Here is a 27,991-nt window from a genome sequence, read left to right as displayed (position 1 = left end):
GAGTGGACCTGTCATCCCCTCAGTCTGAATGGGTGCAATGCTTGTGGTGTGGAGCAAATCATCATCGACCCTGGCCAGCATCTGAGAACCACAGCAGTGTTGACACTGGCACTGAGGTGAGGAGAAGTGAAACCAAAATCCAGAGTTTCTCAATGCAGCACACACAAGTTCACAGTCTGAGTTAAGAGCCTATTGTGACCAAAAACAGCACATACAGTATGCTGAGGGCAGAGTGAGAGCAGAGACTGTTTTTAAGTGGTGGACCTGGTTTAAACCTACATATCTCTCTGGCTGAAGTGTATTTAAACAGGACATTGAGCCCCATGTTTCACGTTTGTGCCTCAGTTCAGATGCTGTACATACAGGATGGAGGGACCAGGCACACTAATACTGGACTACAGTTTGCCATCTGAGGTGTTAGCAGCTCATCTACGACAATAGTTCAACGTTTAGGGAAATCCCTTCATTAGTTTTCTTGTCGAGAGTTAGATGAAAGGATTGATATGAGTGATGGATACACCCTGTCTGTGTGCTAAATATGAAGCTAGCGCCAGCAGCCAGTAAGCTTATGCTTAAAGCAGCGGTTCTCAACTGGTCTGGCTTCGGTACCCACCATCACCCCTTAATGACAAGCTGCAACCCAAGCCTCGACATGAGTAGACGCCACACTGCTGCATAAAAAATCCCCTTCAAAATAAAAGCACTGGATTTTTTTTTTTTTAACTTTTTTTTTTTTTTTTCCCAAGCAAAGGCCCGAGACCCACCAGTTGAGAATCACTGTCTTAAAGCGTACAGACTTAAAAAAGGGGGAATCAGATGGCCTGGATCTGTCCCAAAGCAACAAAATCCACAAGCAGGACTGAAGGTCCCAAATGAATACATTACATCCTGATTGTGTAATCTGTACACAAACAAAGTGTAAAAACCCCAATTTGTGGTTTTACGGGGGGCTTATGTGCCAGACTATTTCTTGACCGGGCGCTGAGTCATGTTGTTACTGTGAGGTTGCCAGGCAACGAGCGGATCGTTGTCTTTACTTTTCAGATTTTGTACAGATTAAACAAACAATATATAACATTTTAATTAGTGAAGTTCACAAGTGCTGGCAGGCAGATTTCGTTCACACGGGGCCCGGCTAGCTCTTGTTTCCAGTCTTTCTGCTCAGCTAACACCACTAGCTGTTAGTGGTAGCTTCATATTCAGCACACAGAAAGGAGACGCATCATCTCATCTCACTTCTAGCAAGAAAGTGAATGAGCAAAATGTCTAACTTTTTCTATAAAAAGGGGTCATGGGAACATAGCAGATTTGCTAATGTACCTGCAACTTGCATGGGTCTGTTCTGTGAGGATAATCGTCAATCTCAAAAAAGAAGAGGACACACATATAAATGTTATCTGGCTGATCAGTCAGCTTGTTGGTCCCTCAGTCTACATCTTGAGAGGAATGATTCGAGATACAGCTGAGAGCAAAATACCTGAAATAGATTCCCTAAGGAATTACCTCAGTTAAGCAATAAGTACTTTGACATGTTGTTACTTCATTAATGAGGATTTTGGATGCTTTGCTGATCTCTGCCAGATAAAACCCCTTTGACGGCCTCCTTTTATCCTCATCCAATCACAGACCACACCTGGAAGGCACTGCTCATGTAATTACCTGATGTCTTAATAAATCACATGCTAATTAAACAGACATTGTAAGTACAAGCCCTTCACAGCAGCTGCTGTACAGCAGAAAGAAGAAAAGAGGTTTCAGGGTATCAATAAATCTATTATGATTACTGTACACATATTTTAGCACCTAATACCTCTGAGCAAGCCTGAGCAAGCGTCAAGATCCACTAAGTGTGACATCTTCAAGTCATTACACATTTTGAAAACGACTTCCTTAAACTAATTTGTCAATCAACCCGTGCACTGCTGTGGTTGAGACACACACGCTACAGTCCTGTCTATACAAAGTCAAATCACTCCTTTGTTTTTAACTCTTTGATGCTTTGACTGTGTAATTGGATAACCAGTGGGCTGATGGCAGTACGGGCCTCATGGTCCTTGTCACGTCTGCTCCGAGGTCAAATTAATCCTGCGTGTTGACAGCTGGCTAATTACAGAGTCATCCACCGTGTGTTGCTCGGTTTCTTTGCCACAGACACACACGTACATATATACTGTATGTATACACATACAAGTTCCACAAAAGGTTATACTGTGTGTGTGTTTATACTGTATCACAGTTAAACACACCTGATTAGAGAAATCCTTCTGAGTCATCAAGTCACACCCAAACAAGATCCCAGCCAGCAGACTAAATAAACTTACGAAAAGTAAATAAATGCCTGACTGCTACCGAAATTTCCTACAGGGGATTAATTAAGTGTTATCTTATCTTATCTTATCTTACTGTGCCAAGCTGAAGATATACTTGCTTGTAACTATGAGTTTGCATGTGGCTGCCTTGTGTATCCTGAGTCTGTTTGGAGCACTGGCCGTGCACGCCCTCAGAAATTAATGCTGCACATCTGCAAGATGCAATACACTCAAAAACAGAAGGAGCAGTGTAGGGGCCATGCAGACCGAGTCCAGAGTTACCCGCATCTGTACGATGTGTCATTGCCGCTGCACAGTGACAAATATGCTTGTCAAAATAGCTGGCGACAGATCAGCACTATTTTAGAAGTTGACATGGAAACCTGAAAAAATAAATGGAAACAGGTCCGAGATCATTACATCTGTGCACTGAGGAGAACGTTGGAAAAACAGAGTGAGGATAAGGCTACATGTTCTGAGCTGTCTGGTGTGCCCACTAGTGCAGTCCTCCAGTAACACGCTAAGTACGTGAACAGTGCCGTTCACGACACAGCTGCTTGTCTATGCAGACGCGTGGTTAAAAGCAGCACCTATACATATAAACATGTACTGTGCATATAAATCTAATCATTAATAAGCCAGCAAAATCAGTGATTGGTCAATTCACGGTCAACAGTTGTTTGAATGGACATATTAGAAATACTGTCAACTATCAAGGGCAATGACGGGAAGATGAGGAAGCAACAGAAAGGTCAGAGCATACACAAAAAAAAGAAGGCACAAAAAACAGCGTAGTGAGAATCTGTTCTTTGTTAAAGCCGCGCTCTTTATTCTCCAGTGCAGAGTGGACAGAGGAGAGCGCGGAGAGGCACGGTGGAGGGGGGGAAAAAAGCAGCTATTTTTGTAATTGCTTTTTTTGCCAGCGCTGAGAGAAAAGCGGTGGGGAAAGTTTTGAGAAATTTAAACAGCCTTGACAGCCAGGGTGTAGTGGTATTAATCTTTTCAAACAGGGAGAAAACCCCTCTATTATAAACATGGAGACTCTGAGATCAGCTGCCATGTTGCATAAAGTCTGTTTATCGCTGCTGTCAGATTAAAAAACCTAGATATCCAGTAAGTCAACATTTATGGAAATATAAAATCAACTGTGTTCTGGCAGACATACAAGGAATTTTGAAAAAATGAAGTTGATAAATGATTTTTTGGCCACTTGGGAGCAGCAGAAGCAGGCACAACACTGACGTGTCATTACCTTTTAAGTTGATATTGCTTGTTTATACGTGACGGAGCAACATTAGCGTTCATTAACAGTCGTATTTCTGACCACATGATGAATCTAAATCCAATATTCACTCTCCACCTTTGGTCTCCGCCAACTCTCAGCTGCTACATGCTCCACCATGTTCACCAACCAGATGCTAACTTTGCCTGCCGTCTGGTGCAGGGACGGTCGTGTAGAGGGGGTTTATCAGAGGTTTTTGACAGGAAACGGCACTATATGAGCAGTGAGAGTGACCCAAAACAGTACAGCTGTGGGCCGTAAAATCCTAAAACCATGAGCCAAAAGACGCACAGTTTGTAATCATGTTACACATGCTTATTCTATCCATTGTTATTATGAAATTATTTATTCTAGCTGCTTTAACAATAGATATGATGCAAAATCCCACCTCAAAAAGGAATTTCACAACCCGCAACCCCCAACATGAGTAAAATGCCTCTTTTGAGTGTTATAATAAAGGTATTATGACTAATAGTGATTTAAAAACTATGTCCCTTTAAAGATCAGTCTCATTAAAATCTGATTGATCAATTGCAACACTATTATAAATTTTCTGTGATTCATTCGCTCATTCAAATGGCTCCAACACAGACAGAGAGGGAAAAAAAAAGGTCATGAATAGTTCAGCTTCTGCCCCGCCTGCCTCACATGTGTCTGATGGAGATCTAATTAATCCCACTGATTAATTTAAGTGTAAAAACAACTCTAAGAAAAAAAAAATACAGACAGAGAGAACAGGGAGATGAAGGAAAGGGTGTGTAATTGCATCATGGGTAGTTTTTCGCCCGCTCTGTCAGAATGTGGGCCGTTTGCACGCAGGCCTCAGTTAGGAGTTATTAACTGCCTCTGATCTGAGCTTACAGCTAAACCTCCCGTCGCCTCCGCAGAGCTAATCACACCTGAACGCCGTCGACCCCACGGAACCCTGGAATCAAAGAACAACATGCAACCCCAGGTGTTAATGGTACCATCCTCCTCCTACCCTGCTAACACTGTTTTTCTTTCACTCCCTGCACTCTCCTGCCGTCTCCATCGCACTCTTTTTTTTAATTTTTCCCCCAAGCAAACGGAGGAAGTGTGGCAGCGCACAGAGGGAGAAAGAGAGCCGGAGAAAGTTGGGGGTCTAATTTTGGCAGGCAAGACTTTTTCCCCTCACCCCGTGTTTGTTCTGGCTCTATTAAAACATCTCTGAGGAGGGGAGGGGAGGAAGGGAGGGGGTGTGGAGGGAGGAGCATGGGCACAGTGTAGAGGAGATGCACTGTGGTAACTGGTGGCATACTGATGAACTCTGGATTAGACTTGAGGTTACGAGACTCTAGACTTGGACTTGAAACAGACTTGACAAGAATGAGGACTTGACACTCGACTGTTGTGAGACAGAAGAGTTCAACATTTTGGGAAATGTGTTTTTTTTTTGAGTTAGATGAAAAGTTCAACACTACTCTCTTAACTATCTCTCGGCTGGGTGCTGTGAGTAAATGAAGTCTTCTGATCTTCTTAGTCACTTTTTGGGATTTCATACCTTTATTAGAGAGCACCACTAGAGAGATGGTTGGAAAAGAGAGAGAGAGAGAGAGAGAGAGAGAGAGAGAGAGAGAGAGAGAGAGAGAGAGAGATAACAAAGGCCCCCAGTCCGTCTCAAACCAAGGCGTTCTGGTTTAAGGTTGGCGTCTTCTTGTTACCTTTGGACAGAGCCAGGCTAACTGGTTCCCCGTGTTTCCAGTCTTTATTCTGAGCTAAGCTAACTGGCTGCTGGCTCCAGCTATGTATTTACATTTACGGCTCATGCATGAGAGTGGTATTGATCTTCTTATCTAACTCTCGGCAACCACTCCAAACCAAGACTTGACTGTTGTTGAAATGTTTTTGCTTGAATCTTAGTCCTCATGTTTGGATTGTGCAAATCCTGCAACAACAAAACAGACTGCAACAGAGAAGTCTTGTACATATTTGATTATGAGGCCTCTATACTGAAAGGACTTGGTCTGAACTACACTATTAACACATACTTTGAAAGAAGAAAAATCATATTAACTATCAGCACCCAGAGACATCTTAACTCACTAACTTGCAGTATGCTTATGAAGACCTGTACCTGACTAAAGACTTGCCAACATGGCCCCTGACAGACTAGATCTGAGAGACCTGACTTCTGAACTTGTCTTGAACGACTTAAGAGTTCAATTGGACACACTTTAAATGACTTCAAAACAGCTCTAGAGGGAATCTAAAAATCCGTGTTCTTAAGGAGTAGTTCATGCTTCAAACGTTCCTCTCCTGTCCTCATCCTTCTGTCTCCTCCTTCCTGTATTTCTGATCTGCTCTGCTTGAGTTTTTCTGATCTGGTCTTGGGCAGCCACACTGAACACAAGCTGCCTAAATCGTAGTTGAAACCTCCGGGCTGTCGGCTTTTAGTTTGCCTGTGGCTCAAAAACCCAACCCTAAGGATACACAAACACACACACGCACTCACGCACGCACACACACACACTGTGATGTCCTGCACACCGCAGAGTGTATACTTAAGCCCAACGTAGAGGGGATGGAAATCAGAGCACAGACTGAAGCAAAGACAACACTGAGGACATGAAGTTCATGTTATGTTGAGGTTCAACAAGGTGGGTGGCGAGAAATTTTCCCCCAAATTTGAGAGTAATATTTGTGGCTAAGAAAACGGAAGTCGCTGCGCTCTCTGTAACACTCTGTTGACTACAGAGGTGATGGGAGGTAAAAAAAAAAAAAAGGTTGTGGAACGTGCAAATGAATCTATTTTACTTAAACTGACAGCTTCTGGACCAGATGTCTTTCCGAAAACACTGAATCAAGGAGCAGCAAGTTTTGACGTTTGAGCAGCTGCGGCATGAGGTAAGCAGTTGCAGGTCATCACGTGTCATCATTAGCTGACCCTGTCTCCTTGACGGCCTGCCATCCTACATCACAGCTAATAAGTTGGCCGTGGCACTAATGATGAGCAGCAGTGACGATCAGCCCACCACCACCGCAACCCCTGTCAAAGGAGGCCCTTGTCCATTTAAACAAAGTCTGTAATGACTGTAATGAGAGTTGGGATCGCATGCTGGTCTTTGATTGACTGCAACACTTTACAAATTGGCAGGAAAAAAAAAGCAACAAAAGGAGATCTTAATTTATTTCAGCTTGCAAAATGTAACGTACCCTTTGGTGTGTTAACGCTGTACCTCAACGAGTTTGAATCTGATGCTAACATTAAGAGCGGTCCTAAAAATGAGGCGAGAAGCTTCTGTAGGATTTAATCAGCTGAAATACCAGACAAAAACTCATCAGAGTCATTTTCATGGTACCAACTTCAATTGAAGAAACATAACGCTTACATGAAAATAGATCATTTTTATCACCAGTTAGCCATTTACAAACCTTTAAAGCCTGAAAAATGACCTCAAAAATGCATCATGACTATGATGCAAGAGCAGAAAACCTTTTTTTTTTCCTTCCTGAAAAGATGTATGAAGATAAAAACTTGAGTGCACTTACTTTATTAAAGCACACTCAGACCTCAAAACGTCCAGAAGGGGTTGTTAGAGGGAGTCTAGAGGTTAACACTTAATCATCCAATTTTCTATTCATTAGACTGCTGGAAAATCATTCCTCCAGTGTGAGAAATTGGATTACAAAATTCTCATGATCATAAATCATGCCAATCTGGCAGCGTCACCCCGATAATCTCTTACATCCGCATGTAGGTAATGTAGCCCAAATCACATCCGCCTATTTTCTAATCTAGACTTAATTTTCCATTTTAGTTTATTTCCAGTATTTTCGTCTGATTTTTTCCTTTTATTGATAACTCCCATGAGCAAATGCCATTGTGATTTCTTTGTGAGCCAACTGTCTCATCTACGAAACAAGCTGCAATTTAGTCGCACAGGAAAAAAAATCCAAATTGTGTAAACAAAGGAATGATAGAAACAGATGTTTGAAAGGGAGCACGCGTACAGGCTCAAATGTGTGCTTACGTACATGCGGTCGTGTCAGTGTGTGAGTGGATTTAGTAAGTGTCTGATATCTGCTATGTGCCAGCAGTTTTGATTCACAAAGCGCTGCATGGAACATGGCAGTGAGCCTTGCCATAATGTCATTGGGGAAAATCATCCAGCTTAACTCCTGAGGAATCAAGCGGACTGAAAAAGTTCTTAGGAGTTTCATCCCATCACTCTGGGAAGATGTCAAGCAAAGCAAAGGAAGCTCACCGGCCTCAAACTAAATTTTGATTTGGGCCGCAGTGTGACAAAAATATGCTCTGGTGGAATGTCTTTTTTCGTACTTTCTTAAAACATCTTGTATCACTTGGTTTTATTTGCTACTCAGAATCCCATTTAATTTGATGTGCGTGTTCATGTTAAGAGATCAGGACTGTGGTTGGCTTTGCTGTATATTCAGACAGCTGGCAGCTAATTGGGTGACTATAAAAGGTTATATAACAGAAACCACAGACACAGATGTGGGTCATTTTTCTATACTGCTCATTTCAGGTGGCAATATTCATAATCAACTAAACTCACTGGTAGACATAAGACATTCACTTTTAATTATAATAACTCCTTTATAGGCCTGAAATCAGATCAATGACTCATTATTTCCCTGAAATTAAATAAATCGCACAGGTTTTCAATTTAGAGTTGGCTGAAAGTAAATGAACCCAATTTTCCAATACTGCAAGGATCAGTATGTTACAGAAGCTATATAGTGTTACTATAGACCTCAACATCTGCTTTAAACCCTGAGTTGTGATTGGTGAACAGTCCTGTTCCCACCCAACAATCCACATGGGCCACATTCCATCTGTGGCCCAGGGCTGACTGTACAGTACACAGCCCATATGCAAATGTGAACCATGTGAGCTGTGATGGTTGGGCAGAAACGGCAGCGCAGAACAACAGACATCTGGGATTTAAAGGCTCATAGTAAATATTCATTTAGCCACACTGAGACCTGTGGCAATAAAATGGAAAATTACAGACCAAGGCTTGTTATAAACTTAGTGATTACTCAATGGACAGGCTGCATGGGACTTCTTAGGGTGGCAAGCAGGCAATGAATTACTGAGAAGCATAAGGCAAACAAACAATGGTGCATTATCCAGTTTCCAGTGTCAGCAATGTTGTTCAATGCTTTTCAATCCATTTACTCAAGTTTAACTTTGTCTTTAGTTTATCTATCAAATCATGGCACTCATATTCTCTATAATGAAGTTTGTTTCTGTTATGGACAGTTCAACAAATGTTTATCAGTATGAATAGCAAATGAAAATTTTCTCATCTCTTTCCCTCCCGTACAGCACGAACAGACTGACAGAGAGAAAAATGGATCGGAAAAGCGACTTACGTTGATCCTCCTGGCAGAGGTGTTGGGAGTGGATCTGGAAAAGAAGACAAGGTTTTTTTTTTTTTTTACAACAGGATAAACAGTATTACTCCCAGACTTTTCTCTGCACAAGCTGCCAGCTACAAGCAAGAATCATTTGAGACGAGTGTTGCTAAAGGGAGCCAGATCTCCATAAGGACAAAAAAAAATGGAGGGAAAAATGTCGCTGGCTGTCACTGTGAGTGTGTAAAACACTCTTGAAGCCAGTTCATTGTGAATTTGCAAATCATCCGCTGGCAGCTTTAGATGCACAGATGCTTCTGTCACCATTCTAACCTTCTCTTACCAAATTTGACAAACAGCACGCCAGTTGTGGACACAGTGCCCTGGGTGTTGGTGGCCACACACTGGAAGTAGCCTGTGTCAGTAGTGTCCAGGTTGCGGATGCGGAGGCGTGATCCATAAGGAGTGGACCGATATGAGACCCGTCGTGGCTCCTGCACTACCGGGGCGTCGTTCTTCAGCCAGCGCACAGTGGGCGGCGGGTTGCCGGCCACGCGACAGAAAAGCTCGGCTGTTTGGCCCAGAGAGGTGGTGATGTTGTTCATGGGAGCTTCAAGACGGATGAAGAAGGGGCCTGGAAGACATAGAGGCAGAGCAGAGATGAAAGGAAAGAACAAAAGGGAGAAAAACAAAACCCAAAACAGATAAAGGGGTGTGGGGGGGTGTGTGTGATTTGAGATGATTTAGAGACAAAAAGACAAAGGTATAGAGAAAATATTGTATTACACAAAGCCAAGAACTAAGACATCAATCAAACAAAACTTACTATACTACATCAGAGCCAGATATACATACACACACACACACACATACACACACACACACACACACACACACACACACACACACACAGACAAATACATATACACAGTATATATAGTATATGTATACACACACACACACATATATATGTATATATATGTATATATATACACACATATATATACACATATATACATATATATGTATATATATGTGTGTGTGTGTATATATATGTGTGTGTGTGTGTATATATACACACACACACACACACATATATATATATACACACACACACACACACACACACACACACACACACATATATATATATATATATATATATATATATATATAAACATGCTGCTGTATAGTGGTAAAATAACTCAGTGTTTTCAGATACACATATTCAAAGCCTGGTTTTGCAAGTTATTTTGTGGTTGCCACTGTGGTGGCACCTAATTTCACTATTCATCATGGCGGTGTGATGCCAGAGGGTTTTCTGCAGCTTGTGTATGAGCTTAAGAGGCAACATCACCTGTGTTGTGGGTAAAACTTTGAAGAAGAAAAGAACAATCTAATGGAGTGAAGATGAGTCAACCAGAGCCCACTTTAATACCCCATCATGGTCACAATGAATTCAGAAGGAGTTGAAAAAGACAAAGCAAAACATTTCTGCACGATTATCTCCAGAACCACATTTTTCCTCAAGGTGGTCAGAAAAAAACAATCTGGAGGGCCACCTAAGAGGTTAATGTGCAGCAAAAACATTGGTGTTAATGTCAAGAAAAACCTCTGGAAAGTTTCCTCAACCCCAAAACCCACCTTAGGTATGCAGAAATGCTCCTGGTTACACAAACCGGCCAAAACAAACAAAGGAGGAAAAACACATACAGGGGAACGGCAAATACGAGTCAGACAAACTTCAATTTGTGTGAATAGAGAAGCTGAGGGGTGAAAGAGAGGCGCGCACTTCAATATGCAAGGACACCCACACATTTGAACCTTTATGCTGTGATAATTCATTAGTTGGGGCGTCTCTTCACTGGACAACATTACTTAATGTATGTTTTTCACGCATTCAAATACATAGCTTTGTGATGGGGGATTGTTGAGACATCTGTTTGTCACATGATCATCCAGCAGAGTTAGCAGTGGAGAGCTGTTGGCAGATTAACACACAACTCTAACAAAAACATTTCACAGTAGCCAGGTCTTGCTTCACAACAAGGGTTCTCCTTACAAGGGCATTGCTGTCTTATCCAAAGCTGCTCTCTGTCGTGCTCTCTCCTAATATATCTGATCATCCTCAGTTGTTTATTAAGGTGCTCAGTATACTCAAGTCAAGTAACTCAAAGTTAACCGTAAAATTGGTACACAGTAGGTCTGGTGAGAAGAACGAAGAAATTCAAATTCCTTCCTCTTATCGCTGGTATGAAGCTGTGAGTGAAGGAAGGTTCTTGCCATCGAGAGACCATGAATTCCTAAAGAGATGAGTAAACTACTATTACTGCTGTTTGTGTTAAGATATGACTTCATGTGAGCCCTTTGCTGGTCCAGAATGTGTGCACACATCATTTAAAAATCTGATTTATTTACAGTGTTAAATAGTTGTTGCAACAAACCACAGGAGCTACCTTAAAGGACCAGCGTGTAACATTTAGTGGCATCTATCAGTGAGCGACATACCCTGAATACCCCGTCCCTTTCTAAGCATGTAGGAGAAACTCCTCCTTTGAACCAGGCACAAACTGTATGGATTAAGGCCACTGTCTGCATCTTCATCCATCTGTGGGTCCATGGTTTTCTTCTTTTTTTTTTTCATAGGGGAATTCCGAGTTGTAGCGCTGCCTTTCTCTCTTTCATCAACATTGTTGAGGATGCGGTCGTCTTGTTCAAATAAACTTTATTGGCATTGTCAACGCACAAACCCACTTTGATTGGAGCATGCTGGTGCCCTTACTCCCTGAACTGCCAGTTACCGTGGCAACCCTTGTGGTTATACGTACAGCTCATGAGACATTTTGCCACGAGGTGTTTTAAACAAGTGTCTATGACGTGTTTGTGGAAAAGAGAAGCGGGCACATTTGTCTTGGCAAGCCTCTGCCAGAGCGTACGAGATACAAACACACACGGACACACACTGTCCTCCCTAAAGCTCCAGGCCTAGCACAGCAATGTGGTACTAACAAGTGTATGACAATATGAGGAGACTCCCACCACTGACCGCACGCACCCACCGCCCCCCCACCCCCCACCACCGCCTCTGCTTTCTCACCCACTTTTTATCTGTTCTCCTCTCTGTTATTTGCACAGTCCCGTCTTAAAACAAAACCTCCAACAAGTCAATGTTGCAGTTGTCCAAAAAAACTAATATAAATTCAAACACTTTAGAGACACTGTGGACAGCATTCAGTATCATCCAGTCCATCTCCCTCACCTTCATTTTCCCCCTTTCCTGTCTCTCCCTGTCTGCTTACTCCTCCACTCCCTCGCCCATGTATCACTGATATCTCACTTAGGTGTGTCTGTGGGGGGAGATGCTCTCACATTACATCATGAAGACACAATATGTAAGTCACACCATTTATTCTTATACTATTGCTCTTCTGCAAAGTTGGAGGAAGAATTTCCTTTTTTTGTTTTCTTTCCATCTAGCCAGCGATACACAGACACACACTTAAACAACTGCACTGACACACACTTCCATGTCTGCCTTGAATCTGATAATAAAATGCAACCAGTGGTGTAATGAGGTTCTCATAATTTATACCAGGTCAAACTCTGCCATGATAATAAACTAGGAGGCATGCTCTGACAGAAGGTTCAGTATGTACGAGTGTGTGGGAGAGACTGAATGAATGAAAACACTGAGCGCAGCAGTTTCTGCACTTAATTTGTGTCGCTCGATCCTCTTCATAACTTGTTTACTCAGCTGTTTTGCTACTATGTGTTTTGCTCTATTTTTCTATTTAGTCTGTCAAATCTGATTATGTTACCATATGTAATCACTTTAAATGTCATGAGACAAGCGGAAGAGTACTGAGACGGATGATTGTGTTCCCTCTGTGTCAAGCATTAAGCCAATGTCATGTAGTTAAAACATTTTCCGACCTCTGATTGGTTTTGTCAGAGGGTCTAATAGGCGGGCAAATTACATTAAACTATAAGGAATCATTCATAGGAGCAGCAAAGATTTACCACCTGTGTTACAAGGTGATCATTTCTTTCTTTCATGCCACAGGGCTCAAAATGTGAAGGGCTAATCTTTTACTTTAGTGCTATGATTATTCCTCTCCATATAAATTGATAAGTAAGAGGTCTTTGTATGGATGGTCTCTCGCATTTATAGTCAAATAATTGATATTATTCCCTGCTCTCTCTGTGACTCTGCCTTGAACTGGTGCTGTGATGACAGGTTTACACAGTGTTGGTGAAATGGTGCTGTCATTTTGGTTGGTCTGTGTTATTAGCTTCTTTTGATTATGTGTTCAGCTGAGTCTTTGTTGTTGTATTCTTCTTTTTCTTTGATAGAAAAGTCAACAAAACCTTTAATAACAAAGGTTAAGCTCAGTTCTACCTGCAGGCAGAGCGAGTCATCCACTAAACACACACCCAGCTCCTGCTGCCTGCACGTTGACGTGAACCCCAAATCGTTCCTGATGGTCAAGTGTTTGTCTGACAGGCAAATGTAAAGCAATTTGGGTAAAAGCGTGACATAAATGCAGTGCTCATATAGATGCATGATATCTGAAACAACAAAAATCACCAAACTTGGAGCTACTCAGATCAGACAAGCTCTGAAAAATGTTGCAGCACTCCCTACAGTCACATGTCATCACCTCTCACAACCACAATTACACACACAAAACAAACAACCATACTCAACATGCAATGCTGACACCAATGACAGAGGTGAGCAAATACACACACTGGTAGAACCTGAGGTCACTGCTACTGGTGATGCGTTTGTCTTCATGAGGGTGCCTGACAATGTGTCTGTGCACGCTTACTTCTGTGTGTGTGGGTGTGTGTTTTCATTTTGATTTGACTTCCAAACTATCAACACAAAGTCATGAGGGGCCTGCTGGGAATCTGTGCCTATACACTGTTATGAGTGTGGTGGACCGAATCTTCCTTTCGTAATGATGCAATGCTTCACCGCCTTAATGTGCCTGTGGAGTCTGACCGTATTATCTAAAAACAAAAAGGACTTAATACAGTAAATGAGAACAGACTCACTTTTTAAAGATGTGTGTGCTTTGCCAAAGGCAAGAAGGTCACTTTATCACCGTCTCATTAGTTGAGTTGATGGAAAAGAAAATGGCCTTCAGAGCTGTGTGCCTGCACACTTCATTAGCTGTTATAATAACTGACAATAAAGCAATGGGGAGCAAGGGAAGGGAAAGAATAGACAAGAGGAAGCGATGAGAAGAGAGGTGAACAGGAGAAAGAGACAGGGGAGAGGGATGTTCAGGCAACATCTGTGTAACAAAGCCACTCTGTATGTAATTGTCTCGTGGTGAGTGTTGTGGTATTTGGCACCAGCAGCACTGTGAAACTCAAACCATCACTGCGGACTGTCCCTTTAATGTGGCCGTCAACTAAACTGTGCCCTGTCATCAGCCCGCGTTTTCTCGCAGTGGTTTTGTACAATCAAACACTCACACGCACATGAACGTAAACACGCACACCCACACAACCACAACACACACAAACTATACATGTTCCAAACACAATACCTTTTCATTTCACCAGCAACACTACATGTGAAAATATGTCTATATTCAATATCACTCATGAGAGGAAAGCTGTGCTAGACCGGCTGCTCTCAGCAAGATGCAGGCACAGAAACCTGAGTGGCTGCGCAGCTAACTAAACATACTCCACGGATACACTGAGGAGCTGAGACTGTAGCATTGCCAGCTATGGCTAAAGGTGAATTTCATTAAAGTTGGGTCACTCTCCAACATGGAGAGAGAGAGAGAGAGAGAGAGAGAGAGAGAGAGAGAGAGAGAGGGAGGAAGGGAAGGAAGGGAAGCTAAATGGATCAAATGAAACAAAGGAAAAGAAAGGACGAAAGAAAGAAAGCCCCGGGGAAAATGAGTTCAGTAAACTATCATCACCCTTGATTTCAGCCCAATAATGAGCCTCTTTCAGCATGATAACTTCCTGCTACTGATGCACACTGATAGAGCCACGCTACCTGAATGCTGTCTGCTTGGTCAATCAAAACCATTCCCTGCCTGCAGACAAAACAAGAGGTGCAATCACCACCCATCCATCAGATAAGAAACAGATGTTAGTCATGGGCTGAGCACAAAATGACACACACACACACACAGATACACCACTATGGACACATGGGTGTGCGCACGCCTTTGTAGGTTTTCATATTTCATGTTGTTGTGGAAAAATAAAGCGGTTTCTATGATTTGTTTGGGAATACTCCTCATTGTATTTATGACTTTTTAAACATCCTTGATTGGTCACCATAATCATTATCTTGACTAAACTGCTCCATCATGTCCAGAAACTACCGTCTTCGTCCTTGCCCGTGTGTTTAACAATGTCTGTTTTTGTGTACACAGAACGGGCTTTGGGGCGGATGTTGTGGGAGACTTGGCTTTGCAAGAGAAGAATTAAACAAACCAGACAAAATGAGAGAGCAAAAATAAAGGTCAAGTTCAATAAAGTCTCATGTTGAGGATCTTCCAAGTCAGGGTATCTTCGTGGGGGATTAGGCGGATGTTGGCTCTCCAAGACCGGGGGAAACTGAGAAGAGGGGGTGAGATTTGACTGATAACTCTGGGCAACAGTGTTCAGGAAATATCCAGAAAACTTTATGGTTCTGACTCAGTTGTTCCTGCAGTGCTGACAGGAGAACAGCAGTTTTAAATGCCTCCTCCACCAGGATCTGCTGATCTAATCGTGGGCAGCTCCAGCAGATGTGACCATCCTGACTGCAAAATACATAATATTAATAAACTGGTAAGAATGCTTTTTAATCTAGACAGGGAAAGAGCGTGCTGAGAAAGCCTATGTGGGAGAACCAAACAGCCTTTAAGGCATTTCCATCTCCATACTGCATCCCACATTCAATTTTCTTGAGGTTTTGGACCAGGTGGAATGCATGTTGAATCTGACTTGCTGACAGGTTTGTTCTCTACAACGCAGTCTAATGTAGAAGCCATTGTTGGACTGTGAAACTCCTGGAGGTATTGAACACATCAGTGCAGGATCCTCTGTGAGTGGGCAGCTCTCTCTTGCCTGTGCAAAAACTAGCCTGGTGAGACAGATGAAGAGTGCTGCTGCAATAATGCATTCATGCTTGCATGATGGCTAACCCATGCACCTTGTGTTGGTTGTGTCTATCCTCAGACATTTACAACGGTGATTCCAAAACAGCTGGGATGCTGTATAAAACGTAAATAAAAACAAAGCAATCATTTGCAGATGAACAGTGTTTACTGACATCCTTGCTTGTGTGTTTACTTTTCATGTCCTGAAACTTCTCACCAAACGCCTGAAGCAGTTTTCACACTCAGCAGCGTATTCAGATGTTACAGAGGACTTTTGTTCTAGCAGGAAAATGCAGTGTTTCCTCTTTCCAGCTGCACTTGCCACAGCTTTAAATTCACTTCAAATGATTTCAGGTTTGAAAGCAGAGAGCTGAGAAGCTGGCTGGAGCCTGAGCTGGAGTTCTGAGAGGTTCTTGGTCATGTCCACCATGACGGCCAAATCACACAGACACTTGCTATCACTGAGTTTCCATGACAGGTTTCCCTTCATCTCTATGAATTCGTCCACACATCTGATACTTTGGAACAGTTTCACTTTGTCTGGGGCAGCTTTTCTGAATGAGGCTTGCTCACCTCAAAACTTCCCTCCATAACACCGTCTCTGTCAGGATGTGGTCTTGTGAACGCACATTTGTCCTTGTAGCTCATCCAGTTTGGTGTATGTTAAGCCATAACGACGCTTAAGATTAGTCTTTTTCATCACTGCAAGCCTGTCCCCACAAACTCAGACGCACTGGTTTGCCCTGTACTTCAACAAAAAATAATTTTGTGTCTATTTCTTTTGGAAAGTGCAAAACTCTGCATCTACTTTTGTTTTCTTGACACTTGCCATGTTGCATTTTTGTGACATCAACCACTTCATGTGTGTTGCATTCAGGGATTTTCTTTGATTACTGAAAAAGGTCATTACTGTCTTGAGAATTGTTTGGTATTTCTGAGCTGCTTTTTCATATTTCTGAATTTTCTTAGCAGGCCAGCTGAAGCGGTCTCGCGGGTCATATACGGCCCGGAGGCTGGAGGTTCCCCACCCCTGATTTACAAGATGTACTGACAGCGTTTTGAAGCTCAACTGGTGGCTTTTGCTTAAGAGAGAGCTAAAAGTAGGTCAGTGGAAATTAAGGAAATACAGTGCACCTGTGGCTGTATACCCACATGTTGAGTAGATCAATGTGTAATTCGTTCCATCAATTATCATCTATAGCAGCTTATGCTGGGACAATGGGTGTTGTCTGGGTTGCTGAAGGTGACCATTGAGAGAGGATGTGTAATTTTTAACACATCACTGAACATAATTTCAGACAACACATGTGGGGTTATAGTTCAGTGCACCATGTGTTAATTGCACATATCATCATGGATTCCTTGTTACAGATGTGTTCACAGCTATTACGGGTTTGCTGAATAGAGGTTTGTTAAGGATGTGTTGAAATTGTGCCCTGATTTTTTGTGAGTGTGTGTATGTGTATGTATTTACCATCACTAGAGGTGTTCCATGAAGTGGTAGCTAGCACACTGGGGTCTTGGGGAAACTCAGACCCTGTAAACAGAGGAAATGGAGAAGACTATTAGCGTGTTTCTGACTGTTGGGCCCTCCCACTTTTCTTTGCTATTTAACAAGATGGATCGTGAACCCTGCAATTAGAGTACATGAGGAAGAGCGATTGAAAAAATGAAAAGCTGTGATCTTCAGCTCCCTTCACAGATACAAACACTGCAAACGCAACAGGATGCCATTGATGCAGCATCACTTTATGTCTGTATATGAACAAGAGGTCACTACAGCAACAACAGACACACTGCTCTAACCTGGACCTCCTATGGCAATGCAATGCTCCTAGATTCAACACAACAACATTAACAGAAACACTATACTATTTCATTTAAGTCAAACAAAGTCAAATAACAATGGATGGCTAATGCTGCTTTAATTATATTATATATGAAATAAACAATCACAGTGTCGCAGCCACTTTTCTATACTAGACACAAACACACATTCAGCTTTAAGAGTTTTCCATCTTCAATACAAAACATCACTGCTGATGGCATTGTACATTGCTGGTGTAGATCAAAGGCTTGAATGTATAACAGGGAGCCTATCAGCGAGCCATGTGGACCTAATGCTGCGTTATTACCAGCTGACGACAGAGCAGCCCTCTGCTTTTCATTACAGGAGAGAGGAGACAGAAAATGAGCTTCAGTGTGCACTGCCACGGGTCATAAGGTGATTCCTGACAAGTGAAAAGGCCTGTGCAGGATTTAAACACACACAACCGACAAAGATAGAACCTGAAACAGTTTTATTTTTGCTGATTCTTTGAACACAAGACCACTGTCAAACACTTAATGTACATACTGTACATTATCCCACGATTACAATGACTTCTGCTACTCAGGCTGACCTGTTGTTGTACGTGCGTGTCTGTGAATGCAGGCTGGGATAGTTTAACATGATGAACGAGCAAATGGCTGCCAGCCAACTGAGGGCATGCATCTTACATTCACAAACACAGGCAACACAACCCAGACTTATCTGCAGACCTAACTTTCCCTGTACATACTGTACTTGCACATGTTCAACCAACAAATTGAAGAAGAACTTCAAGTTTCTGCATGAATTTACAACTTGAAAGCATTACTGTTATGTGTGTGGCATGCAGGGTGACAGTCGGGGAGCGTGCAGGGAGAAAGTCTGCAGTCAAACAGGCGCCTGACACAGTCATGCTAATTGGGTGATAATGTGTTGTTTCACACGTGTTATGTCAGGATGGTAACGACTCTGCGGAGGTGCTTGTGAAATGAGCTGTGTTAATGAGCAGTGTTTTGGGCCTCTGCACCTGTTAGCGAGGGAGTCTGGAGATTCAGCAACAGGCTCATAGGCTGGCAGCTTTATGAGATATTGTTACAGATATGCAGCAACACTGTAGGGTTTATATACAATAAAAATAGGTGTGTGTTTATCATGTTATCTCTTTATTTAACTGTTTTTTTTGATTGTCAGAGAACAAGAAAATCTTCATCATTTGCCTTCAGATACTTCTCAGTTGCCTTACGGGACCCGAAATGACTTGCTGGTTTGTTCCTGGAGGCTCCTAACATGACAGTGTACTATAACAAATCTTGGCCCCGAGGTGCGGCTAAATTCTCTCTGTGATCTGGGTGGATAGGCTTAAAGAAACACAGAGCTCTGTGGTTTACAAAGGACAGAGGAGAGGGGATGTCGCAGCTCACTAGCTTCACTCACATAAAGCTAGCCAAGTGCAGCCAGGTGAGAGTTCAATAGCGGGGCTGGACATGGGAATACAAGAAAATAAGGAGGGAAGAGGGAAGTTTATAAAAAAAACGATATGGAGTAGGCACAGCTGCATCATTTTGAGAAGAATTTGTGGTATTTTAAAGAAGTTTTTATTTCAATTTTGGACCAGTCCACTCATTACTTTCACATACAGTTGTCCATTTAGACAAGAGGTTATTCACTCAGCTTTCTCCCATTGCTCTCTCTCTGGTCTACTTTATTTCTCCTCTCTTCACGCCACATCTGTTAGTTCTCTTTCATTGAGGCAATCATCTGGAATATCTGGGATGATTTGCAGAGTAATTTTGAGATTAGTTTTCTAATGTTTCTCAGTAACAGAGGGAAGCAATTGCATTACTCCCATTTGATCATAAGGGCCTAAAAATAGGCACCTTCACAGCACCTGCGTCAGTTTAGCGCAATGGTTCTAGCAGTTGTGGTTCGGCCCATGACTGGATCCTGATCCTGACTCTGATGGCCTCCCATATGTTAACTGGTATGTGAATTGGAAAGATGCTGCTCTGCCAGGATGAATCACTGGAAAACATGAAAGGTTTAGATGAGGGTGTAGACAGTAGCAGGAAGAAAGTATTACTGAATTCTGTTAGGTTTGAGCTGAAATACTCATTCACAGTAGAACAAAGTTATGTTTTCAGAGGGTGGTGGACCCTGGTCTCTGATTCTGTTTGTGATATTCATGGACAGGATCCCAAGGTGCAGCCGGGGTGAGCAGAGTGTCCGATTTGGGAAGCACAGAATTGTATCTCTACTTTTTGTAGATGATGTGGTTCTGTTGGCTTCATCAGACCATGACCTTCAGCATGCGCTGTGTGAAGTGACTCCAAATCTGAGGCCATGGTTCATGGTCATTTAGGTACGATGACATGCTGGCAAAAATGCATAATCATAAAGAAAGGCGGTTTTACCAGTGTTTTCCAACACTCTGAGAGACCTCAGCGCATTATCTTAATTTAACCTGTTGATAACATTACTGCCTTTAGTTAATATGTACGTGGTTCAGACATACAGCACCCCCTAAAATTCCCCGTTTCATGGCATTGGTCGAACTCTATTTCATGCTATCTCTCCAGCAGAGAGCCGGGCTAGTTTTTAACTGTTTGTCCACCATTTCACTTCCATTTATAACAGCCTCTAGTCAGCTTCCCAGGACTATTTGTGGACCGATATCTTCCGTGTGAATTGGCTTTTCATTAAAATGATGATTATCTCAACGTTTAAAACCCCTAATTTTACAGTAATTTCCTTTAAAGTACCTTCAAAGCAATATAACCTGGGTCATGGAGGTATGTACACATTTCCATAGCATGTCAGTAGTGATATGTCAAAACTTCAGAGGCCATTTTGGCATGGCAGAGAACATGCATCAAAAATCTGGATGTCTGACAAGCTTTATTATAGTATCACTTTCCCCTCTTGGCTGGTGTTGCATATTTCATACAACTGCAAGTTTTGGAAGCTCTTCTTTCATTTGCAGCTAAGTGCTATTCGATTGCCATCCTAGTGGCAAAATATACAGTAAATGGTTAACACGAAGGTGCCTTTGAGAAGTCCAGACATCAGATCTCCATACAGAAAGTTCCATGAGAGCAGCCTGTGATCCTCATCCAGCTGTATTTGGCTTGTGATGATAAAAATCACGCAGGGACATGAGCTTAACCCCTGTAAAGCTCTGAGAATTTGGTGTGACTTTACTGTGACAGCAGCATATGGGAATTAGTGCAGCGCTTCAAACTTCAAGGCATGGGAAATGAGTGAGAGGCCTGAAGTAAAGGAAAGAAAGGCGAAGGGGAAAGTGAGAAAGAGGGAGCCTTAGAGGGTGAAAGTGAACCAAATCAGAAATGTTCAATTTGGGCGGTTATGCATTGCAACTAATATGCTGTTATATGGTCTAGGGGGCTGTGTTTGGAGCCAGGCTGGTTGGTGTGGTGAGTGAGACTGATGTATGAGCTCTCCCGCTCTGTTATTAGGGCCTCTCCCAAGGTCCTCTTCCTTCCCTATTAGCTGGAAAACTGACCTAACTCTGGGGTTATCTGGAAGAATGGCAAACCCACCATTTTCACAATATAGCTATGTCACATTTCCGTCTTAAAGAGGCGAAAGAGAAATGTGTTTAGATGAGGAGAAGTCAGGAATGATAATCACTTCCGTTTCCAATTTGTCTTCATCAGATCTCTTTCCATTCAGCAAGTTTCTTTCCTTCTTCTTGTATCCTTACTGTCTTTTTATGCTCTAAATTTATGTGCTTCTACTAAAAGGCATCTCCTCCTAATCCTGCTTTGAATCTCCCTACAAACGACCGTCTCATATCACGTCCCTCCTGCAGGCTTATCTCAAGGAAGCAGTTAAAGTATTTACTAGAACATTTCTATTTGTCTTACATACTCAACTGTGCAGTTACAGACAATGAGTGAAATAAGAAGCTAATGTCCGACTATGGCCTACATCCAAAACCAGACTGAGCACCATATAGGGTTCAAGCTGCCTTAATGAATTACTAGCACAATTAGGCTCAAAATTGGAAAACGAGCGGAAAGTTACAGTCTTGGCGAAAAGATGGGGATTTGAGAAAATAAAGATTTTACATGCCAAGATGAAGAGGAAAAAAAAGCGGTGACAAGTAAGGGGGAGAAGAAAAGGAGAGTAGAGTAGTTGGAGATAAATGGAGGGAAGAGGACTTGGAAAATGTGAGAGTGCAGAAAAAAGACAGCAAGAGCGAAAATAAAAAAAAAGAGAAACTTCATAATAAAACCAGAGTGAAGGCGCTCGTAAAATCTGCTTTTTAAGAAGTGGGCTTCTGTCCCACCAGGCAGAGTGCAGGTTTGTGTTGGCTGGAGAGTTTATTCACTGCCATTGTGTCAGATGTAAATAACTGCTGCACTGTTCATACATGATCATCACTGAGTCAAGGGACTGATGGCCAGCCACAGGGAAGGAGGAGACAGGAAATAAGTGCAGTTACAACTGCAGTTTATTATAAAACTTGGGTTTAATTTTAGTAGTTTTGGACATTTCTGAAAGATCTGACATAATTGGAGTTGCCAAAGTAACTGCTGAGATCTGGGAAGAGGGAAACACTGCTACAAAGTGAGCTGGGGCAGGAAAGACGACGATGTGACATAACCCTAACTCAAGCGTTCAGCCAGATGATCTAAAAACAGCTTGTTGGGAGGTGAGACAGAAGGTGAAAGCACCTGAAATTTCAACTGTAATTCTTCACTGCACAAAATTTAGTTACCTTTGTTTTATTTTCCGACTAAATTTGATTTAAAATGTGTCTGAATTCTTGTGTTTCTTGGACCATCTGGCGTCTTTTCAGCAACACTAATGTGTTCCCAACCTGGTAGGTACAATATTTTTTCCACAAATACAGATACTGCCAAAGCTATCAGAACTGCAAAAAGCCTAAGTTGAAATAACCTGAAATTAGAGACAGAGGGGACAAGACAGATGGTACACTATCTAGTAAATAGAGGGTGATTTTGAACACAGCCTATGTATACCTGTACATGTGTGTGTGTGTGCTTGTATCGCTGCACCTGCGTGTGTGTGCAGGTGTTTGTTCCCAGGCTCAACTGGAGCATAAAGAGGAATAAAAGCAGGCCCAGTTCAGGGACTGAGTGTTCACCTGAGGACATCATGGACCAAAGAACACAGGATTCACTAACACACACACACACACACACACACACACACACACACACACACACACACACACACACACACACACACACACACACACACACACACAGTCCTGGAGTGCCTCAGAAAGTTCTGCTCTGTAACCTTATAAGACCACAGAAGGGGGTGAGAGGGGGAGAGTCAGGGGGGCTGAGCGGGGGAGAGAGACATGAGCAGGGTAGATGACAGGAGGCTGCGTGACTGCGTGACAAGGCCCTTTTTGGATCAGAACAATAGACAAGAAAAAGAAAGAGGTCAAGTTGTAACAGACGTTTGCTCTAACATGAAAAAAAAAGCACAGTTAAAAAAATGGTAAGAAGTATTTCCTCCTCTCCAAAAATCACACAGAGCTGAGCCGGGAGGATATTTTATGCAACTTATACTACATGTTTTGGAAAGCTGCATTGCATTTGGAATTACAGTTTGGCTTGACCACAAACTCTCAATAAATGTTGGAGGAAACTTTTGGCTCTTTGGGTCAAACATGCTAAAAGCGCCTGTGTTTTAAATACTGCAGAGCTTGATTGACGTGACTTGTATGTACTTTCTGGAGACATGTTCAGAGACACTGGCTTGTATTTTCAAAACAGATTTATGCAGTGAACACAGATACACACATTGATACACCGATGGCAGAGGCTATATGGAACCTGTTTGTCAGGAGGGATACAGCACTTTCTATACAAAGTGGTCCAAGATGATTTTATGCTCACCCTTTCATAGCAGTGTGAGCAAACTGGGGTTCAGCATGTTGACCAGGGACTCTTTGACAGCCAGACTGGAGAGGCTGGGGATCGAACCACCGACCGTCTGATTGGTGGACCACATGCTCTACCTCCTGAGCCACAGTGGCCCCCCCAGCCCTATCATTACATTAAATCTGGAATCCCAACCACTTCTGAGGGTTTTTAAACTGCTACAGAGCTACTTGAGTGGAAACTTGAGTACACCAGGAATAAGCCAAAAGCTGACACAGACCAACAAGCACTGAGAAGATTCCTTTAAACAGCAGCTTGCCACTTCATTCAAAATTATCTCACAGCGTCAGGCTCGCACCAACAACTGTCACTGCTCGGCATTCCTCAGTTCACAGTGGGGAGCATGGCTGAGTGGACGTCCTTCAGAAAGACACTGACACCTTACAACCTCCTGGGATGCTGGTCTGCAGCGGATTCTGACCTCTGACCTCTCTGGAAGTGACAAGAAAAATCTTGCAGAGAGCAGGATTTTCTTGTAGTCTGAATCTAAACCAGCAGTCATCTGCCATTCTCCACCACCACTCTGTCGGGGGGAGAGGGCCCCCACTATGTGCACTGAAACCCTATAGTGGCGTCTCTCCCTCACAAGGCCACATTGGGTAGTGTGCAGGACAAATGCCAGCTCATAACTGCATATTGAAAATTTAAGCATCATGGCCATCCATATAACACTACAAGGCTGCATTCAATATTGGCACGCTACATTGGACACTATGTCTGGGTATAGATTAGCATTTTTGTTGACTTTGAGGAGAATCATATCACCATGAAGTGATTGTGTTGTGTTTTTTTGTTACAGAAAATGTTTTAAGGAATGATTCCCAGCAAATTGCAATTAAAAGCTAATCATCAAAATGGAGTCTTGCCTGATCGAGAGAATAAGGGTGGGACGAAGTTCAACTCAACATCAGCTCGCTCATTTTATGTGCTGAATGTGCACATATTCGCCACATCTCGATACACACGGAAATCGGAAAAATCTGGAAAAAAAACCCTACTCTTTTTACTGGTCAAGTCCACTCACACATTTGTACCCACAGGCAAATTACAGTTTCCAGTCCACCAGACCACTTGCCTGTCTTTGATATATAGGGGGAAACCTGAGAGTGCCAAGGAAACCCATGCAAACACACAGCATGTAAACTCGACACAGAGGGCTGCGGCAGGGAACGAGCGCACGTCTATTGGGTTTGCTTGGATTTATGTACAGTGAAGGAAAAGGCCGTCTATATGTTATGAATCTTGGTATATATATATTAAGATATAGTCCATCTAACACATTTGTCTGTTTTGTCATGACAGACACTTTGTTCTTGGAGTGACATCATACTGTGCCGATGGCTCTGCCTTGCCTTGCCTTGTTTGGCCCTATAGAACTATGGCCTCATAGGTTAAACGGGCTGATGCACTGTCGCTGCAAGGCTCTGCAATGGAAACTGCGCTGATGTATAAGTTCTGGTTAGCCCATTTTGGGTGAGGCTCCCATTGGCTCCAGTTACCAGCGGTGTAAGCAGACTAGCGAGGAATGTGCACAAGCATGTTACCACCTACTGTGCAGCTCATCTGTTTTCACCTGACAGGTCCAGTACGTGTGTATGTGCGTGTGTGCGTGTGTGTGTGTGTGTGTGTGTGTGTTTGTGTAGAAGCGCTCAGCTTTCAGGAAAACTTGATCGCTTCCAAGCAGATAGACTGAGCCCTGAGACCTTGACGTAATCTGCAGAGGTAGCCGTCTGTCTGTTCATCTGTCTGTGGAATGTGAATAGAGTCATCACACCTGCATGTTAGACTACATCCACACCAACACGTTCTCATTTCAAAATGCATAACCTTTGCTACGTTCATGCCCCACTATTCCAGCATTTCAGAACCCCTAAAACAGAGACTTTCTGGAAATGATCCGCAGACGCCGACTTTCACTTCCTGATGGGTCAGTCAGTCTCGATGTCATTTTCTGATTCCTATCACATGACCCTTTTCCAGAAGACATCAGACAACATCAGCTTGCACATATACATGAACTTTGACTACCTACAGTTAATTCAACATAATGAACAGCTGACTTTGGTGTTGTTGTGCAGTTAAATTCTGCATTTCATCATTCTAATCGAGCCTAAATGCACAGGAGGCAAACACAAAGGTCGCGTATGTGAAAGGTCATGTCATGTGCTTTCAGGTGTGTTAGTCTAAACGGAGATCATTTCTGGTAAAATACTCGCCTGGTCAGAGATCGTTTTCATTTTAAAATAGAAATGTGTGACTCAGTGTGTCACTTTATCGCAGAGGATGTGCTACTCAGTGTATTGTGCAGAATGGGCATAGAGTCTGATGAGGTGAACACGGTGCACATTAATGTTATGTCTGTGTTGAGGTCTCCGTGTGTCATGGGTCAGGTGTGGAATGTAAGATCTAAGACCTAAAGCCAGTCCATGACCTAAAGGCAGTCAGGCTGTCTGTGTGTGGGACACGACTGCAGTCATCTCGCTTGGCTTTTTGTACGTGACTTTTCTGTAGATAGTGTATCATGTGTGCCAACAGTGTGAATACTGTGAATAAGACACATGCCTGTGTGCTTGTGTGTTGGACAAAAATCTGTGTGTGTGTCTGCTCAGGTGCAGCCAGGGACACATACACACTGCATAAGCTCACTGCAGGCATTTCCAGATTCCTTGAGGATGACAAATTCAAAAGGAGAGGCCCCATCAGATAGACTCTGGGAACGCCAGGATAATGCTGCTGGATTTCAAACGTGACTCGGATTTAGACATCATGTGACTACAGTTGAGCTGGGCGCCATTCCAAAACCATTCTTTACATCTGTTGGTATTTCCTCACTGGCCAGGCTGCATCTCACCTCGTCTGCAGGACTTAAACTGACTGAAAAGTGTTGGCAGGCCAGCTTTAATCAATGAGAGTATTTGGGCCAGATACTATGAATGAAGCACAGAGCGTGTCCATTTCGAGCTCAGGGTGTTTGACTTAAACGACGCATCAAGCACAGCCATGGTGTCATTTGGAAAACATTAGCTGGAATGCTGCTGGTCTGTCTTTCATCAGCCTATTGCCATGCTTGCTTTGACTCTGAAGTATGAATTAATTCAATCACACACACAATAAAGCAAAAAAGATACATATCAAGTAATGCAATTCACCACAAATTTGCATATATAATCATCTAAGTAAAACTAATGATCAAAGTCTTCTTTGCCTTTTAAGCTATGTGGATGTTTTCCACCAAGAACTCCATTCACATAACCACCGCGGTTTGCACATTTTCTCTTTACTACCACTGTGTGCATTGAAGCGATTGGCCTGATGTGTAACATGGGCCAGTGACTTTCTGAGTGCACATATAAACCATGCTGAATAATTTTGGGATGCTTCTGGGAAACTGGGTGTGAGACATCGTGTCTCCATCAGCTCAAGACTCTTAGTCAGCTCTGTATGACTGACACTGTAGGACAGACTCAGCCACAAGACATCTGACTCCAGGCCAGAGAGAAAGTTAGACTGGAAGGAGAGGAAGAAACTGAAATTGAGACAAACAGAGAACAAGCAGACAGAAAGATATAAGGTGGAGACAAAGGCAGAGAGATGAAAGAGAGAAAGAAATGCCATGTGCGTTGGGGAAATATTCACTCGAGTAAAAAAATAAAAAAGTCCTGTGTTATTCTTATTCTTTGGTTTTCCAGCTCTATATTGGAGACCATGTGGGCAGCCAACAGCGAGACTCTGAGGCAAACAGAGAACCTCTGAGCCATTCCAGCACGCTTCCTTGTCAATCACACCGATGCTCTACAGGAACCTCTCCTCGTCCCAGGTTAAGAAAATAAGCACCAGCATTCCTCCGCTTGTTTAGAGGAAAAGGTAGCCGGCTAATGAGGAAGACAGAAGGACGGAGGAGAGAGAAAGAAAGAATGGGAGGGATGAGCTTTGGGAGGGAGAAGTGAGAGCTTCGTGTCCCCAAAGAGAGAGCTGAAAACAAGCCAGAGACAAAGCCACACCGTCCAAAACGCTTCCCGCTACTGCACAGAAAATGATTTAGAGCCATACCACAAAAAACAGGTTTCACATACGTTTCAGAATGTGCAGAGACACAGTATGATGCAAACTGTGGTGGATAAATGTATTTAACAAACAGATGGTACTTATTCAAGATAAAAACAAGTTTTAAATGCCCACATAAC

The 27,991-nt window shown here is 42.7% G+C and overlaps 1 protein-coding gene across 1 annotated transcript in view; it reads right to left on the bottom strand.

The window, feature by feature from the left end:
- Nucleotides 1-27,991, bottom strand: part of ror1 (receptor tyrosine kinase-like orphan receptor 1) — a 125,206-nt gene that overhangs the window by 24,638 nt on the left and 72,577 nt on the right. The window contains exons 2-4 of the mRNA XM_076761752.1: nucleotides 17,530-17,592; nucleotides 9,278-9,568; nucleotides 8,953-8,986 (exon numbers count right to left, since the gene is read on the bottom strand). Coding sequence (XP_076617867.1) covers nucleotides 8,953-8,986; nucleotides 9,278-9,568; nucleotides 17,530-17,592 — 388 coding nt within the window. The remainder of the gene's footprint in view (nucleotides 1-8,952; nucleotides 8,987-9,277; nucleotides 9,569-17,529; nucleotides 17,593-27,991) is intronic.

The sequence above is a fragment of the Chaetodon auriga genome, chromosome 3 (assembly GCF_051107435.1).
Source record: "Chaetodon auriga isolate fChaAug3 chromosome 3, fChaAug3.hap1, whole genome shotgun sequence".
NCBI classification, from domain to species: domain Eukaryota; kingdom Metazoa; phylum Chordata; class Actinopteri; order Chaetodontiformes; family Chaetodontidae; genus Chaetodon; species Chaetodon auriga.
This window is presented reverse-complemented; position numbering and strand designations above follow the sequence as displayed.